Genomic DNA, 20,191 nt, shown 5'->3' with positions numbered 1-20,191 from the left:
TACAAAACCGAATCATTTACAAACTTCCATTAACGTCACAACAACCAAAAAAACAAACTGATTCATCCATAAAAGTGGTTTCAAAATGAGAAGTAATAGTTGTTCTCTGACTCCTAACAACAATTTATACAAAGAATAGAGAGACGTGTATGATAGGATAGGCAATTTGATGAACGTCGATAGTGAGAGAAAAATGTCAACAGTATGTTGTATGAATAATATCACTCTTACAAAATAGGCCTACAATAAGAATTTGTGGTCGGTTCAACACATACTACAAATACGAGGTTCTTGGCCTAACAACAAGATCGTAACCACTATAATGATGCAGATGAACTAGATTGGGTGAGAATTGTAAATGTTTTATGAAAAAAAATACAAAAGCTTATCCAAAATTAAATAAAAAAGGTTTAGGTCATGGGGGCACTTGGAAGAGAAATAAAAAAGGATATGGGAAATTTGTAAAGCAGGTTCAAGCTATAGCTTTACCAAAACCATATCCTTATTAGGACTGTTTTTTCATCAATTACTGGCAGAGCTGCTCGACTGCTGCGACAATCTGAGTAGGTTGAACCACAGTCCATTCCTCCAATGTCCCTGCATATGGCGTTGGCACATCCTGAGAGGATAAACATATGATAGGAGCATCCAAATAATCATTGAAATTTTCAGTAATAGCAGCTGTCAAACTAGCCCCAATTCCACCTGTGCGCATACACTCTTCAACAATTAACACGCGATGAGTTTTCTTCACTGAATTTCCAATTGTGTGAAGGTCAAATGGTTTCAAAGATCTTATGTCAATTACTTCAGGATCGTACCCTTTGTTCACCAATGTCTTGGCAGCTTGCATGACATGATACCTCATTCTGGAATAGGTTAAAATTGTGACATGTTCCCCAGGCCTAACCATTTCAGCTTCTTCAAGTGATAATACATACTCCTCATCAGGAATTCTCTCCTTGAGGTTATAAAGCAACACATGCTCAAAAAGTATCACAGGGTTCTCGCTTCTGATAGCAGCTTTCATCAAGCCCTTGGCATTGTAAGGAGTTGAGCAGGCAACCATCTGGATTCCAGGGATTGACTGAAAATATGACTCAAGTCGCTGTGAGTGCTCGGCCCCTAGTTGCCGCCCAACTCCACCAGGTCCGCGGATAACAATTGGTATTTTAAACTGACCTCCAGACGTGTAATGGAGCATGCCACAGTTGTTGGAGATCTGGTTGAATGCCAGAAGTAGAAAACCCATGTTCATGCCCTCAACAATTGGTCTCAGACCAGTCATGGCAGCTCCAATGCCCATGCCTGTGAAGGCATTCTCAGCAATAGGGGTGTCCAAAACCCTGAGGTCCCCAAACTTAGGTGCTAGGCCCTTGGTCACTTTGTAAGATCCACCATAATGACCGACATCCTCACCCATTACACATACACGAGGATCCCTCTCCATCTCTTCTTCCAAACCTTCACGTAGGGCCTCAAAGAGGAGAAGTTCATGCCTGCGAGTCAAGTGCATAGCTGATCAATTTCATCATCATTTGGCACCATCTCATCCTATTTCTACAACTAACACAGGCAATAAGAACATACAACATATGCCAAAGCGTGCTTTTAGAAAGTTCAACCAATCCTTTATTAACCAAGATTCAAGATTAAGTGTCACGTAAATTTTACTTGCCAACCAACCTTTATCATAGTTCCAAACTTATACTATGGTTTTACGACTGCATTTATCGGACTAAAAAAAAGTCAGAAAAATGCACAAGAGATTATTTTTTGCATTAAAATCAAACACCCAGGACAATGAAATTACCATAAAATCAAGGACTCCATGGAGGTTCTTAGTAGTTGTGCTACATTATAGATGAATGCAAATACACTGGCATTCTCAATGTAAAATGCACACCTATAACCCATTTCATGTACAGCGAAAATACGTTCTATTTAAAAAAACATGACACCAATAAAAACAGCCAACATAAAATTATTATCTGTTCCTAAAAAGCAGCCGCATAAAATTATTATCTATTCCTAAAAGATCATCAGTAAACATGTAACAGCGCTCTGCCTTTTTACTGGGGGCTAAATAAACACAGTCAGTTTGAAAGTGACAACTAAGTCAACTAATTTAAGAAATTCACATGGGTTTTATGCAAAATGAATTAGACTGTCCTAATTATGATAGCATTAGCACCAGGGTAATGTTATAGCTAAGGCAAAACCAATGATGTCCATTTCCTAAAGCTCCCCGTCTTGGTCATTCAGACAATGAACAAGTTTAGCTTTTGGTGTCTAGGCAAGGGCCTTTGTGAGTTTGCACAATGAAAGGATTAAGTTTTTGTCCATTCCAAGAAGGCTTTCGATTCCTTTATTTTGAACGTCAGAAAAAAATGTACAAATAGAAGGCCACCCAGTAAAATAGCAACCACTACTAACAACAGTAATCTGATTCTGGTATGTTAGTTTATAAAAGGAGGATTTCCACTATTGGATTCTTATCCAGAAGGTCATTTAGTACAATAGTAACCTTCATTAATAACAAGGGTAATCTGGTTCATAAAAGGGGAATTTCTGCTCTTGGTGTCTCCCTGTTTCGAGCTAAATCAAAACGAAGAGCATTACTGAGTCAATGAAAACTTATCATCTTATAGACTCTGGCTGGAAAGAGAAAGCCGCGAGAGTACCTCTCGCCTCAAAGGCACGTGGCACTTTAGGAACCTAACAGCTTTCAGTATTGTCAAATAGTGATTCTCAAAGCAACTTAAGTGGTGAGGTGGAGGTCAAGCACAGCACAAGTGTGTACATAGCCAAAACAAACAAAATTACTTGCAAAAGTAAATGAAGGAAGATAACCAGAACAGAGAAACTGAGCTAAATTAAATAAAGAAGTAAATTTACCAGCCAAAAAGGATAAACATATCAACTTAGTTTCATCACATGACACACTGCAAATGGTGTTGTAAGACACTACTACTTTAAAACATTAAATAAAAAAGAGCGTGTAAGAGTGACAGAAAGTGATAGCAGAAAGAAATTTACCCGGCTTTTGATGATGTAGAACTATCTGGCTTAGTCTGCAAACAACCCAGAAGCCAATTAGCAGCATTATAACAAACACTATGCACGCTACATCTCAATAATCCTCAATTAAACTGATAAAAAATGACGGGATTGTCGAAAAGAACTCACCGCGACTGCATTAGTAAGCAGCTTCTGGGTCCGAGACTGGTGAGCTCCTCTTGAGAGGAGATGGTTCATCCCCGCATCAGATCTGACAACAAAGATTTGCCCTTTCCTCGCTGTATCATCAAAAAACACGAAAGATAACACATTTCAGTGAGGAAAAGTAAAATACTTATAAAAAGAAAAGAGGGAGATTGGAAAATTGAGAATTGGAAGAAACCTGAGATGGGTGATGGGAGGTGGAGTTTGTTGGAGGTGGGAAATGCGGTGAGAGGAGGGTGGAAAAGGGTGGCCATGGAAATATGGAATGAATGAATGAATGAAAGAGCGAAGAGATCGAAGTTGGAAGAAAGTGAGCAAGGACAGGGCCGTTGGAGTGAATCGAAAAATATAAATAAGAAGAGGAAGAAAGAGTGTGACGAAGAAAAAGACGGAAGCGGCGGAGTAACCGAGAAAAAAAGGTTTGGTTTGTGTGTTGGGTGTCTATGTTTTTACGTTGCTATGCTAGCCTTCACCGATGCAACTTTTTTTTCCTCTATTTAGTTCTCCTACCAACATCTATCTAATCTAAAACAATCACTAACATCTTCAATTTATACTCTAATTCATTATGCTAAAATTTTATTTTATAATTAGATGATGATTTTTCATAGATTTTTTAAAATATACTTTTACTATTTTCACTCCCTTTTAGATATGTATTTTTTAGTATTACAAAGACCAAATTATTCATTAAAGAAGAAAACTGGAATAGAAGTACTATTTTATAAAAACCAAGAAAAGCTATAGAACTTATATTATTGCATTAAGACTTAAAACTATAAGTAATATCTTATTAATGTTATGTAATTATATTTGAAGTAAAATATAATATCTGTTTTTTTTGTAAAATAGATGAAGAAACCATTAACGTGAGACAGAAAACAACTGACTTTTGAATACTTCCATTATTCGCAAATGCGACAAAGGAAGCTTGCATTTAGTAGCTTTGATAACTACAATGTTCTTACTTATTTTTCCTTCAACAGTAAATTTTTTTTTGTTAGTATCTTGTTACGTTTACTACATTTAGTTATGTAATGCCATCATATGAAGAATGAACAACTGTGACCAAAATTTTAGCATTAAAAACGAAGAAATCAGTTAACGAAAATTTTAATGACTCAATTAACCATTGCTTATCTCATAATATAGAATGATGTGGTGGTGGCGAATTTTCAGGAAATACGTTGGGGGTGTCAATTTATTTTAAAAATAAATAAAATTATTAAATATAGAGTGAGAATTTGGAGACAAAGGCACTCACATCTAACCAAACCCCATCACTGAAGTGATGAGTTGAATTTAATGACCGAATTTTTAGAAGCTTATTTTAGCTGCCTCTTTGACCAGGTTTTATTTATTTATTTGGAGATTAATATATAGACTTAAATTAACATCCAATTTTAGATTATTTTAAACACGCAGTCTCCATTTCAAAAGAGCTTTTTTATTTAATTAATTAATTTTTACCTGATATTATATATTTTTTCTTTTGAAAATTTATTTGCTTTTGTTGATATATTACAAAATATGTGAAAAGAAAATCTTGCCTTGATAACATAAAAAGTACATATATCAAATTAAAATATCATGTTTCCAAAAAAATACAGACCATATTTTCCTAGTTACCATTTGACATGAAATTTCTATCCAATATAATTAAATAATGGTTTTTTTGGTAGCTAATATAATGTTAGATAAATTCAAGATTGAAGACGTTTATCGTGGTTTTTATTCTCATATTTGGCTTCTTCTACCATTCCTTCCGTTGTTTATTAGAAAAAAGGTAACATTAAATTGAATTTTCCTATCAACTGATTTTTTACTAAATATATATTTTTATTTAACTTACACAGCGACAGATTCAACTATCAATAAGAACGGTAATTAGAAATATAATATGTAATTTCAATTGTAATATGTAATTTTTTATGCGAGGAACAACTTAATCTGATTTAGTAAAATATAGTTTAACGATCAATTTCATGAAAATAGTAATATTATTTATTTGGATGAGGTAATTTAAAAAAGTAATTTATTTATTAAAATAATTTAAATTTATTTATATTAAAATAATTTACTTGGATAAAATAATTTAAAAAAAAATTGAGAAGTTTTGAAAGGTATTTAGAATGTATAAAATAAAAAGATTTCAAATATCTTTATAAGAAATTTGAATTTACTCTTCTCATTTCATTCATAAAAATCAAGCAAAGTTAATTTAGACGGGAAAATAAGTAAAATAGACAAAAGTCAAAATGGATTGATATGAACCAAAAGACAAAACCAATGAACTTGGATTAAAATTTGAATCAGATTTATCAATATCGAATGTTTTGTCAAATTGGCTCAAATTAAAAGGAATTAATATATTCGATACAAGCTAAAAATTAATACGAGTTAATTTAAACTAAAAAATAAAACAATTTAATGCTAAACAAAAAACAAAACAAATTGATTGGGACCAAAAATATCAAAATATTTTTAAAATATAATTTTATCTTAAAAGAGAAGTTAAATAGTTTTATCTAAACATTAACATAAACAATTGAGGTATTTTAATTATTAAATCTAAACAATTTATTTTAAAAAAATAATTTAATTATAACTATTTTAAATACTATGATTTCAATTTCTTACTATCATTAAAATTTCTTACCAAAAGATGTAATAATGTATCCCTCAAAAGTTGTTTCACTTCAAATTACCGTTACGATCCTATGTTTTAATATCAATGGTTAGATTAAGTGATGTTAGTCAAAAGTTATATAGTTTAGCTCATTTTTTTCCTCTTCGGAATAATTTGATAATCCTCACAATGTAGTCCTTTTTATTTCATAAAAATGTATTTCGTTCATATAATTTGTTTCTAAAAAAATCTATTAGATTTAATTTATTTTCTGTTGATATCTGTGCATTTATGCTCATATATTTATATTCTATTTTTATATTTATATTCCGTTTATATATTGTTTCAAACAATTATATATATGTAAATTGTACTCTCTCCTGATTATGGAATAAAAAATACAATTCCTATCATTTCTTTTCTCATAACATGGTATCAGAAGAAAATTAATTCTTTATCACGTTTTTCCGCAACTAATTTTTTTCCTGCCCAGATCTTCATCTTCTACTTTTCGTTCTTGGTTTTTTTGCCTTTTTCTTCTCCTTTTATGGCTACTCCCTCTGTTACTCCCGCATCGTTGCAAAATACAACACACGACTATTACATTCACCCTAACGAGAATCCTTCACTGGTGCTTGTTTCCCCGATTCTTGAAGGTCACAATTATCATGGATGGGCTCGCTCGATGTCTATGGCACTACAAATGAAGAATAAATTTGGTTTTGTTGATGGTTCCATTCCTTGTCCAGCTGATACAGATCCCATGGTTCCAGCATGGAAGCGTTGCAATAATCTAGTTTTATCTTGGATCAATCATTCTGCTTCTCATGAGATTGCTACAAGTATTATCTGGATTGACTCTGCCGCTGCGACATGGAAGGATCTCAAAGATCGTTTCTCCCAAGGTGATTCTGTTCGAATTTCACAATTGCATCAAGATCTTTATTCAATGCATCAATTTGACCTAAGTGTTACTGCATATTACACTAAAATGAAGATTCTCTGGGATGAACTTTGCAATTTTCGCCCTATTCTTGAATGTCAATCTTCTGCTTCTTGTTGTGTTGTTTCTAAGACAATGAAGGAATATCGTGAAAATGATTGTGTTCTTTGTTTTCTTAGAGGCTTGAATGATAATTACTCTTTTGTTCGCTCTCAGATCCTTCTCATGGATCCCTTACCTTTTTTACCCATTTTTTTTTCCGATGATAATTCAACATGAGCGACAATTATAATCAGGAATTCTTTCTCAACCTCCAGTCATGGCGTCACAAGTTTCTCAATCTAAACCTTCTTTTTCTACCTTCAATGGCAGAGGTAAACCCTCTCCTGCCAATGATTATGGCCGGGGAAGATCTTCATATCAAGGTTCTCAAGCTCGTTATCAAGGTTCTCAGGCTCGTTCCTCAGGGGGAAGGTTTGGTGCACCTCGACAATGCACTTATTGTGGCAGGACAAACCACACCATTGATACTTGCTTTCTAATACATGGATTACCACCTGATCTTAAATCTAAAGGAGTCCACAATGTTAACAGATTCTTCTACAGTAGTTCCTTCTTATAATAATTCTCCGACACAGTCACATTCCTCAACTCTGGGACTTTCTCAAGAGCAAATTCATGGTCTATTGGCACTTCTTCCTCAATCTAATCCCACAGTTCCACATTCTACCAATCTAGTGAGCTCTCATAATGCTTTCACTTCTTCTCAGGCTCAAGGTAATATCTATTCCCAATGGATTCTAGACACAGGTGCTACTGATCATATATCCAATTCTTTGTCTCATTTTATTTCCTATCATAGAATCTCACCAATTATAATATCACTACCCAACAAGAACTCTTCATTTGCTCATTTTTCTGGCACAGTTTCACTTAGCTCACACCTTACTTTACATAATGTCTTGTTTGTTCCTAATTTTTCTGTCAATCTTATTTCGCTCACAAAGTTAACTAAATCTCTATCTTGTAAACTTAACATTTCTGAATTTTTCTGTGAAATACATGACAAGTCAACCCTGCAAATGATTGGGAAAGCTGAAGAAAGAGATGACTTGTATGTCATGATAGTTCTTATACCCACACCCCTTGGTTCACCAGCTGCTATTACTTCTGAGAATTCTATTGCTTGTTCTACAATAAGACATAGCTCTATAGATATTTGGCACTATAGACTAGGGCATCCTTCTTTTTCTTGTTATACCAAATTACGCAATATGTATACCACTTTACCCAATACAAAATACACTAATTGTGATGCTTGTCATTATTCTAAGCAAAGAAAATTGCCTTTTCAATTAAGTACTACTGTTTCAAAAGCTCCTTTTGATTTAATTCATGTTGATCTTTGGGGGCCCTATAATACTTTTTCTGTTGATGGTTTCAAATATTTCTTAACTTTAGTGGATGATATGTCTAGATACACATGGATTAAATTAATGACAAGTAAATCATATACAACATCAGAACTTATTGGCTTTGTTTCTTATATAAAAACACAATTTGGCATTGATGTAAAAGCTGTTAGATCAGATAATGGTAATGAGTTTGCAATGACAGATTTTTATAGACAAAAAAGGATACAACATCAATTATCTTGTGTTGAAAAACCTCAACAAAATGGAGTCGTTGAGAGCAAACATCAACACATTCTCAATGTTGCTAGATCTTTAATGTTTCAGTCCCATTTGCCCATAATTTTCTGGTCTTTTGCTGTTCGTTATGATGTGCAACTCATTAATATTTTACCTTCCAAAGTTTTGGCATATTTTTCTCCATCTCAATTGTTACACAATGTTAAACCTGACATTACTTACTTACGAGTTTTTGGCTCACTTTGCTATGCTTCAACTCTTCAAACTCAGAACAAAATTTCAACCTCGTGCAAGAAACTGTGTTTTACTGGGTTTTAAAACAGGAGTGAAAGGCTACCTTTAGTTAGATTTCAACTCTAGGGAAATTTTTCTATCAAGGAATGTAGTATTTTATGAAAATATATTTCCTTTTCTTACTAGTGACAACACTCACCTATTGATACACAAAATTCCTTGGATTTTGTCACCAAAATTATTTCACCTCCATCACCTCTTTTCTCAGAAGTTACTGATCAATCCTCTTTACCACTTACATCTCCTCCTTATATTGTTTCCGACCTTGTTATTTTCTCTTCTCAGCCTGTTTCTGTTGAACCTGTCACTACTACTCCACAAAGGAAATTTACCAGGCCAAAACATACACCATCTTATCTGCAGGACTATCATTGCAACAGGTTATCTACTTCTTCCGCCACTCAGTCATCCACAGGTACCTTATATCCTATCTCTTCATATCTATCATATGATGCATTATCATCTCTTCATAAATCATATGTCCTTAATTTTTCCCAAGTTAGTGAACCTAAAACCTATAACCAAGCCATCAAACATGATTGTTGGAGAAATGTCATGGATCAAGAAATTGCAGCTTTAGAAAATACCAAAACTTGGGTTTTGACTAATCTACCTACATATGTCAAAAATGGTTTTTTATACCTGTTAAAAAAAAGACTTTTTACACTGGTTTCGAATAGGTATAGAAGCAGGGGGTATAAAAGTTTTTCGTTTGTAAAAAATTTAACTTTTACACCGGTTCTATCTAAAACAGGTACGGAAGTTTGATATTTTACACCTGATGTTTCTGGACAGGTATAAAAAATTCTGATAAAACAAAACTCACTTTTGTACCAGATGCGACTAAAATAGGTATAAAAGAATTTCACTTTTATACCTAGTGATTTTATAACCGGTGTAAAAAGTTTTTTTTTCTTTTTAATATTTGATTTGTATGTACTACTATCAATATCCAAACCTTCATAAAATTTAATTCCAAAATATAGTCTAAATAATCAATAATGAACAAAATAATCAATATTATTTCTAATATAAAATTTAATAATAATGATTCGCTTATAGATATTTTTTTTTAAAATTATATTTAAGGTTTAACTAAATTTTAGTTACCTTTTAAATTTGGATATGCGGGAGTGAATTATTTTTTAATTTATATGTAAATAATATAATATTTTAATTTATATTTGTAATTTTATATGAATATTTTCTTTTCATTATTTTAGGAACTCTATGACTAATACCTTACAGGTGAGAATTCAAGCTAATTTTTATCTTAAGTAATTCAAATGAATTATATTTGTAGAACATTTTATAATTTCAAACAGAATCTGGTTTCTAACTTATCAAGATAATTCTACTTATAATATATGTAGAACATTTTATTTGCAACCTCTTTGCAACAATAGAGAAATATACACTTTGAAACTAAGCCAAATATTCAAGTATTATTCTTCATATAATTTCTAACTTTTATTTACTTATTAAACACTATATATTAATAAAGATGTGGCAACTTCAAAGGCATACAAAGTTGAAAGATCAAAAGAATAATTCTTTTTATTAGACTTGAAAATTTTCTAATAGCAAAGAATATCGTATTGTCAAATGCTACTTTTGTAGATATCCTTCTAGTTCTGCCAAACCTGATTTTATATATTCTCCATGTTTGAATGTGCAACATTCTCCATGCAAAAGAATGCTCGAGAACATAACATTTCCAATTAACAAGTCAACCCAGATGCAATGCCTATAATTACTCCATTACTGTAAAAAGGATTGAATGAAACAAAACATGTTTACCTATTAAAGAGTTCCACATTGATGTATTGAAAAATTTGATTAAATAGCTTTTGAACTAGAACAGTAGGGATCTGGGGCAAAACATAAAATCAGTTTGCTCTATAACATTAAAAAGGACTTGGAAGTCAAGGGCTGTACAGATACCAATTCACTGTACTGTCAAACGTTCACATACATAGTTTTCTTTCACAATCTTGAGATATTTATTAAGACATTCCATAATGCTGAGCCAAGAACCAGCTTGTTGACTGTTGTCATTTGATTCTCTATCTGCCTGAAGTCATATTATCATACGTAAGTGGAATAAGCATAGTGAAAGTGTAGATACACTTCTTTTTAAGTACTTTTGAGACAGAAAAAAGAAAGTAAACTTTTTCAAAAGTTAATTTGCAGAAGTTATCTTAGCTTCTTCAAAACATTATTTCCGTTTCTTCTTCTCCTATAAATGCTTAAGGTGAAATTTATCTAAATAGATCTATAGTCAACTAAATTAAGTGGAATAAGCGTAGTGAAATTGACACTCTGTAGATTCTTGCTACCTCCACTTAATTCCACCTATGACACTAATCCTACTGGCCTATAATTTGCTGCACACAGGCACCACATGCATAGGAATACCAAGAAATCTTCCATAATAAATTACACAGTCTCCATACCTTAATACAAGAAGAAAGCAGAGATGTCAAATCTGCCTTGAAATTTTCTTGAATGATTCCATATAATTTTTCCACGTAAGCTGCAAGCTGTTGCTTGAAAAGCAAAGCTGGATACTTGGCATCAACCTGATGCACTACATCAAAAGCACTGCTGGAAAGACTATTAGATGAGCGAAAACCCTGAGAAACAACATCAAATTCCATATAGTGAGTTTAGTGGCATTATCTCTATAATAATATTTATTAAAGTAAATACCATTATGTATAGGTGTATATTAAAATGATTTTGGGTATATTAAAATTGAAATTTTACTGATTTTGGGTAGCAATTCTTGCATAGTTTCCTTTTCATTTTCTTTGGCCTTTACTAGTATTGAACTTTAGACACTTACATGCTTCAGAGAAAAGTGTATTAATATAGCATGCTACAGGCAATAAGGAGACAACCACATCCTATTGATAACCTTCACTCACATTTCAGGAAGTGGTGTAAGATTGTGTAGTGTCAGAAAGTGTCAATTCAGAGTCACAGAAGTCATAACCACATTAAGCAAGAGATGCCAATTTACAATTATATAGAAACCTCTTTGAAACAAACCTATTGTATAAAGCTTCCATCCAAACAGCCAAATACGATAGGAGGATCATCCGAAGTGGTCAGTTTTTCATCCTCTTGAAGCTCCAAAACCACCTGTTTGCAAAGGTGGATAAAATGATTAAGCAACAAGATAAATATCGCATGTCAACAACAAGTGTATCTTACTTATTATCAAAAGTAAATTTTATCAATCCAATTGGTAGATTTAATCTTCTTATAAAAAGTAGATCAAGTTTATAAGATAATATTACATAATTTAATAGTTTTTATGTAGTTTATTTTTCATAATAAAGCAGTTGAAAGTGTCTTTCTACAAAGTTTGGTACCTAGTATGAACTGATCTTATTCCTACGCACCAGTCAAGAAGGCTTTCTCCAATGTAGGGCAGTGGATTTGGGGAGGATGAAATTTACAGTCTTAAACTCTGGTCAGCCTCATGTTTTAAATTAGTTACAAAATAACAACATTCCACAATCAGTTCAAAATTAAAAGAATCATGTTTCCTTAACTAATATCTCTTACCTTTATTATAATCACCAAAACTATGGTTGCCAAAACCTCTAGAGATGCACATGAAGAAAATACATATTTCACTAACAAAATGGGCATCCTAATGACTTCCAAAACCACAAAAGAGGAGTTGTTTCCAGGAGTTGAACCCATGACTTCCAAGTCCATAAGCAGAAAAATTTACTGCTGTATCAAGGCTAAAACAAAATTAAATCCAAATTTCATGAAGCCAAGCAATCATTCAATCGTGTTTCTTTATCTCACATTTGACCATCTAAAATCTAATATCAACGTGCACAATATAAAACTGCTCAATCAATATAAGTTTTTTTAAGGAATATAACTTAAAAGATTGTATCTGAATACTCTCTCGACTCACAAGGAAACACTTCTTATATAACTAAATGTTTTTAATTATCATTAAACCTTCATTTATTATTTGTTATGTTTAATTATTTTAATTTTAGATTAATTAATCATGTTTTTAACTATAATTATAATATTGGTGTACTTTAGATCAAACTTTGGAACAAAGTATAAGAAACTTTATAAGATGTAAACTAAGACATCAAATTTGATACGAAGTAATGATAGAAATATACCTTAATTTCATGGATATCTACTATATCACATCATATATCTTATAAATTTATAAATTATATTCTCTCTATACGTACATTATTTATACTTTTGTGATATTACAAAAGATTGTTTTGTAACAGCAGTTACTTTAAGTCCATAACTGTCAATGCCTTGTTGGATAAAAATGATAAGGTATGTGAATAAAAAGTAAATGTAAACCATTAACAGTGCCTAATGATGATTACCAGTTTGAGATTCCAATCATATATTCATTACAAGCCGAATTGAATGGCTCCTTAAATAAGCAAGCACTAATTTTGTTTGCTTTTCAAATTTCATAGAAATACGTCACATATATAGTGGGATGGGTATGAAGTTGTGACTTTTGAGTGTCTATCCAGAAACCAGAAAAACTGAGGAAGCAGAAAAGGCCAAAGTGAAGGAAATTTCCCAACAACAGATTAAATAAGGCTGTGATTAAATAAGGCGATCTCAACAACATATTAGAACTTAGAATCTTGTTTCCCAATGATTTTTCTTAGAGAAATAAATCAATTCCCATGGCAGGTGGTTGAATTCTTAGAGAAATAAATCAATTCCCATGGCAGGTGGTTGAAATTTGCAAAGACAGTAAGGTCAAGTATGAGTTGGACAAGAAAAGTGGACTTATAAAGGTGTGGTTTCGATTTTCATACTTTCATTCCCCTTCTTTCATTCCCCTTCTTCCATTCCATATGCTTTGATGTGTTTGAAAAAGATGAAAGACTTTCTTCTAATGGGGTAGCATTATCATCTATCATTGCTGCTTGTCTGTACTAAAGCATAAATAACACACTAACGAAAGAGCTGAACAACTTAGGTTGATCGGGTTCTTTACTCATCTGTTGTCTACCCGCACAACTATGGCGTAATATCAAAATTTCCTATGTGTTCGTTGTTTTATGAGTAGAAGTTGTTATTAAACACATTTTCAAACCTGATTGATATTCCCATAATTGATTGATTTTAGAGGGAACAACCAAGATCTCTCCCACTCCCACTATGGTCAAAAGATCAACATCATACTTAGCAAACTTAGGAAGCAAATCATGTTTTGCAGACAACAGATTGGTCGGTAACTTAACTGGATATAACCTTTTATCTTTTATGGCAAGCAAACTTGACAAACTGAATTTTTGCATTTAAAACTAAAAGTGAATAATAGAAAAGACTTGAAGTGGTTGCTAACATGTTAAGTACATTTTTTTTCTTTTCTATTTCAAAGGAGGCAGAGTATCATCACAGGCTCAGGAAATTGCTTCATATACCTTAAGACCTGTGACATCACTCAAAATTTCCAACCAGCCACTTTCACTTCGAAAATAGTATTCTCAACTATATTTCCCACGAACCATTTATAATATAAAGAAAATTGAAAATGAAGTTGGCAAGAGAATGAAAAATAAAGATATAAAAATAAGGAAAGAGAGTTACCAAGTAAACTAATGGTGCAAATTTCTTAATTCAGTAGCATGCAATTCCTTTCCACAAGTCCTGAAAACAAGTAAAAAGGATGCCTAAGAATGAATTTCAGTCAAGCTAAACAATTTTAAATCATTCAGTTATAGCATATTTTTCCAGTCCATTCCTTTAACTCAATACCACGTCCAAGTCATGGGAATTTATATAATCAGTAGGAGATTAGTTCTTATTGTTTCATGCTGGTTAAATGTCTCTTTAAGACTGCTTCAACTTCTTCTTTAACCTGTAAAGAGACCACATATTTGATTCTGACATCAACTATCAGTAAAAGTGGAACTAACATTTATAAGATCAAAATCTAAGCACCTTACCTCAGATGAGAGAGAGAGAATTAACATAGGATATCTCTTAAAAAAAACACATCCAATTGTTCAATAATGAACTAGAAAGAGAATTTTGTTTTGCTGCATTACTGGACTTAACACTCATTGCACAATATGAACAGTACTTCATCTTGTTGATTCATTTATCTCAAAAATATCACAGCATGAATGCAACACAAGGTATCTGCAGCCTGCAAAGCATGGTGTTACTCACAAACAATACTTTAATTGTCTGATTAAATTAATTCAATTATTCCAAGAAGCATAATCATGTCCAACTATCAAGAAACGCGCAAGAATATTAGACAGATCATATCTTCATGAAACAACATAAACAGAAAAGAACATTAAAAATTAGAAACATAAATAAATGCAAGTATAATATAATCCATAATGTTATGAAAGGTAAAGTTTATGTCAATCTTCTTCACCAAGCTGTTGTAACCGTTCCGATCCTCCAGATCCCGCAACGTCTGTCAGCAGAATTAGCTTCTCGCGCCAAGCGCTGCAGCCAGTTCTCCAGCGATAGTGTCGGCGTTAATGCTGTAGGGCTGTCCGGAATCTTCAACGGCAACGGCGACGGAGGTGACGACCGGGATGTGGTTGGTGTCGATGAGGTAGCAAAGGATTGTGGGGTCGACTCTGGCGACCTCGCCGACGAAGCCTAGATCGGCGACCTTGGGGCTGGGACGGGCGGTGAGGAGGCGGCCATCGAGGCCGGAGAGACCTACGGCAGTTGAACCAGGTTGGCAACCCGCGTAAATGGCATGGTGGTGGCGGAGGCCAGAGGAAGGGAAAAAGCAATGGGGGTTGGGGTTTGGTTACGAATGGAAAAGAGGTTTTGGCATTTAATATTACATTTTTGCCACTGCTTTATTTTTACACCGGTTATAAGTTTAATAGGTATAGACATATCTTTTTATTCCTGTTTTTGAAGATAACCGGTGTAAAAGTTTTTGTCATTTATTATAATTTTGCCACCTTATTATTTTTAATACCTATTTTATGTATAACCGATATAAAAGAATTTATATTACTTACGATAATGCCATCGTATCACTTTTTACACTTGATAGATTACAGCAAGTATAAAATATCGCTATAAAAAGTGTATTTTGTACTAGTGCTAATGGAAAACAACCTATCGGATGTAAATGGGTATACAAAATAAAGAGGCATGTTGATGGGAGTATTGAACGATCCAAGGCAAGGTTAGTAGCCAAAGGCTATACACAACAACAAGGTTTAGATTACTTTGAGACTTTTTCATCTGTTGTCAAACTCACAACAGTTGGTTCTGGCTTTAGCAGCTTCCAAACATTGGTATTTACATCAACTAGATGTAACTAATGCCTTTTTACATGGGGATCTAGATGAAGAAGCATACATGTCTCTTCCTCTTGGTTATAAAACTGAAAAATCAGGACAAGTTTGCAAGTTGTTGAAGTCTTTATATGGACACAAACATGCCTCTAGACAATGGAATTACAAGTTGACAACTACTTTACTCTCTTTGGGCTACATACAATCAAAATCAGATTATTCACTTTTTGTCAAAAGTGATTTTGCTCATATTACCATCTTACTTGTGTATGTAAATGATATAGTTTTGACAGGTGATGATATCCAGGAAATCCAAACTGTGAAGGCTCTATTGAATGCAAAGTTCAAGATTAAAGACTTAGGCCAACTCAAGTATTTTCTAGACTTAGAAATTGCAAGATCTCAACACGGCATTAATTTGTCACAAAGGAAGTATGCTCTAGAGTTACTAGAAGATGCAGGATTGTTGGGATGTCAACCTGTTTCTACTCCCATACAGCCAGGCAACAAAAAATTCAAGACAGAAGAGAAATCCTATTCAGATGTGCAGGCCTATAGAAGACTTCTTGGCAGGTTACTATATCTAACCAACACAAGACCAGATTTATGTTTCGCTGTTAGTACTCTCAGTTAATTTCTTTCCAATCCTTTGGAAGATCACTATGCAGCAGCAATAAGAATCTTGAGATATATCAAGAACAATTCAGGACAAGGATTATTCTTTCCCTCCAACACAGGACATGCTCTCAAGGCTTTTAGTGATTCTGATTGGGCTGCTTGCCCTGACACTAGAAGGTCTGTGACTGGTTTTAATGTGTTCTATGGTGCATCACTAATCAGCTGGAAATCCAAGAAGTAAGGTACTATATCCAGATCATCAACCGAAGCAGAATATAGAGCTTTAGCTTCCACAACATGTGAAATTCAATGGCTTCTGTATTTGCTCCATGATTTGAAACAACCTCTACCACAATCAGTTCCTCTATTTTGTGACAATCAATTTGCTATACAAATTGCACAGAATCCAGCCATGCATGAAAGGACAAAGCATATTGAAATTGATTGTCATCTCATAAGAGATAAAGTTCAAGCTGGTGTAATTAAGCTTTTGTCCGTTCCTACTTCAGCAAACTTGCAGACATTCATACTAAAGCTTTGCATCCAGCACAATTTCAATCTTTGTTGTCCAAGCTGAGCATTAAGGATATATATGCTGTAGCTTTAGGGGATATTGGATTTAATTTATTTTTCGTTCATATCTATGCATTTATGTTCATATATTTATATTCTATTTTTATATTTATATTCCTTTTATATATTGTTTCAAACAATTATATATATGCAAATTATACTCTCTCCTGATTATGAAATAAGAAATACAATTCCTATCCTTTCTTTTCTCTTTAACAAAATCTCAAAAAATACTTAAAATAGAATTCAATCTTCATATACTTGTTAGTTATTTTATTTTTTAATATTTATATTTATATAATTGATTTATTTTATGGCAATAATAAAGTGTATTTATAAGTCATTAAAAAGTATGTGGAAATAAACTTGTATGCCCATGTGAAATTAAACTAAACACATTCAAAGTTTATTTCTTTCTGAAACGTCATCCATCGCTAGTCAAATGGAGTTCACCATAGAAAAAAATATATTTAATTAAAAGTATATATACAACAATAAAAGTAACAAATGTAATATGTTATCACGGAGTTTTGTAATATAAATTCTTCATCCACTAAATATTGGCATAGATTATCTCACATAAAGACTTTATGATGATCATCACAGTTACATCGATGAGATTGAAAAAACTATTAATTGCTGGCACTTTTTAAATTATATAAATTTGTTTAAGTTCAGAAATGTGGATGCAATATTTTTATTTACTTTTTAGGTTTGATTATTTTCCTTTTTGCAAATTTAAGTCTTTTAATATTATTTACTATCATTATTTTCGTTTATTAATTATTTAACTTTCTAATTGAATTTTTGTCATTTAATTTTTCTGCTAATTGGTCAGCATGAATTTTATTTTATCTTTTTGTCTTTACGTATTAAAAAATATAAGATTTTATTATTAATATCGTTATTAATGTATAATAGATGACTTTTTAATTTTTCACTGAATTGTTTTTAGATGACAATAATAATGTTTTAATCAAAATAAGTTATAAGCTGATCATATACCAATGATAGCAATGAGAATAGTTCCTTAATTATTGAATCTTCAGCCTGTTTTTGAATTAATAGGGAGAAATGCTTCCATGTGAAAAAGAAGTGCTTGCATCTTACTATTTTGAGTTCGAAATGTATTTTATTTTATTTTTATCAATGATAATTAAGATTATTCAAATTATTGGAACGATTGATTTTGAAATGTGCGGATCATGAATGTGTTACCATCATGATTTTGAAAGTGATAAACAATTTAATGCGGTTGAGAGTTGCTGTTAAATTTTGATTTATGAGATATTTAAATTATTATGTGATTATAAATTCTTTAAATATATAAATTGAGTTCATTGCTTATATGAACTAAAATTTCTAATGACATGAAACCATTTTAACAGTATTTTAGTAGTCTAATAATTTATTATTATTTTTAACAAAATATTTATTTATTAAACAATAAACTATTTTAAATTATAATAAGTATTACTTGAAATTTAATTTTAAAAAATTACATTATAGAAAATTAAAATAAAAAAATAAAATTTAAATGTAACTATACATGTTATAAACAAAGATTTTTTTGGTATAAATATTTTGCATGTCCTATCTTATCTTTGTAACTATCATTATTATTTCTCCCTTTTATTTACACTTATTAAATCATTCACATTTTAAAACTCCTAATATCATCCGCTATTAATTATATAACATAAATGTGAAGACCTAAAAAAATGAGTTAAAAGGAGCAGAAAGGTGTATTAAGTTAATGATCTAGGTTTTAAATGGACTTTTTAAACATCTTGGTCCATTAGCTTAAGCATTCTATTCACTCTCTAAAATTCAGCTTCAGATTTTTCTCTGCCTTCTCTCTACCACATCTCTACCTTCTCTCTTCTAGTCCTCTTCATTGAGCCACTGGATTTATGATTAGGTGATGCCTAAACATCCGCAACGTAGAGGGCTTCGCAACGGACCGATTTGTTTCGAGTTCTAGGCTGGTAAGTCCTTGCATGCAACTTCCTATCTATTCTTGAATTGGGACATGCACTCTTGCTGGTTGCATGTGCCTTGTGCTTTTTTCTTTTTCCTTTTCTACTCAATCCTAGCTCTAAGAGTTGTTTTCTACCATCAATGTGGTGGTCTGTAGGGTTTGGTCTGGTCCTTGTTGTGTGAGGTACCGTTAGGGCATTCCAGTGAGTTATGTTGTTCAACTCCAAGGTAAGGAGAGCTACATACTTTTTCTATGGGTTGTATGAACAATGCATGTGCTGAAATCTGTAATATTCTGTTGTTTGATGAACAAGTTTGTGTTTAGAGTGACCTTGTTTTGTATGCATCTGTATGAGTAAACGTGGAACTGTGAGTTGATGTTGTAAATTGATATGGGGAAAATGTATTGTTGTGATTGGGTTCATTGGTGAGGTAGAGATGTTATGAAGGTGATTAGATAAGGGGTCAAGTGAAACTGTAGTGTTTTGGGGCAAATTGGAGGTAGTGAGGTAGCGATTTTGGGCATTGGAGATCTTGTGTGTGTTTGGGCTGTTTGGGTAGCTCGAATAGGTCAATTTTAACTTGTTAGGAACCTCAAACTGGTCTAAAATAAGTTACAAGTGGTAAAATTGAATTTGGGTCACTAAGTTGTTGATTTTGGTGTTCTATAGTAGAATTTGAGTCTAAATCACTTTAGAATTGTAGTAGGAACGTTTATAATCAATTAGATAAGTTTAATTAGGTATAAATCACGAATTGGAGGTCTTAGAAGTTGGCAAAATGGCCTAGAAATGGTAAAGGGGTGTGAGATGGCCTAATTCTGCAGAACTTGCGTTCTGTAGATGATGCAGAGTCGTTATACGAGTTGTCTCGCATAGTGAGTCCCTGTAGAGAGTGCTCACTGTCTGGGTCATTCGCTGTGTGAGCTGGTGCACTATGCGAATGACTAGAGGGTGTTGCTCTC

General features: G+C 32.6%; 1 protein-coding gene and 1 long non-coding RNA gene across 4 annotated transcripts; both read right to left on the bottom strand.

Moving 5' to 3' along the window:
• Positions 1-183: 183 nt before the first annotated feature.
• On the bottom strand, positions 184-3,701 carry LOC108343266 (pyruvate dehydrogenase E1 component subunit beta). Its single transcript, XM_052879190.1, has 4 exons — positions 3,404-3,701; positions 3,190-3,299; positions 3,040-3,074; positions 184-1,499 (listed from the first exon to the last, which is right to left on the bottom strand). Exons 1-4 carry the CDS (start codon positions 3,477-3,479, stop codon positions 527-529), a joined length of 1,194 nt encoding a protein of 397 aa, XP_052735150.1. The 5' UTR covers positions 3,480-3,701; the 3' UTR covers positions 184-526.
• A 6,916-nt stretch (positions 3,702-10,617) lies between these two features.
• LOC128197430 (uncharacterized) lies at positions 10,618-15,565 on the bottom strand. Of its 3 annotated transcripts, none has more exons than XR_008249975.1 (5): positions 15,165-15,565; positions 14,363-14,924; positions 11,798-11,890; positions 11,200-11,379; positions 10,618-10,817 (listed from the first exon to the last, which is right to left on the bottom strand). It is a non-coding gene; the product is annotated as an uncharacterized LOC128197430 (long non-coding RNA). The 3 variants fall into 3 exon arrangements; XR_008249974.1 differs by having other exon boundaries at positions 14,363-14,422; XR_008249973.1 differs by having other exon boundaries at positions 14,363-15,565.
• Positions 15,566-20,191: the final 4,626 nt, after the last annotated feature.

The sequence above is a fragment of the Vigna angularis genome, chromosome 6 (genome assembly GCF_016808095.1).
Source record: "Vigna angularis cultivar LongXiaoDou No.4 chromosome 6, ASM1680809v1, whole genome shotgun sequence".
NCBI classification, from domain to species: domain Eukaryota; kingdom Viridiplantae; phylum Streptophyta; class Magnoliopsida; order Fabales; family Fabaceae; genus Vigna; species Vigna angularis.
Note: the sequence above shows the minus strand (reverse complement) of the source record. Positions and strands in the feature narration are given on the sequence as shown.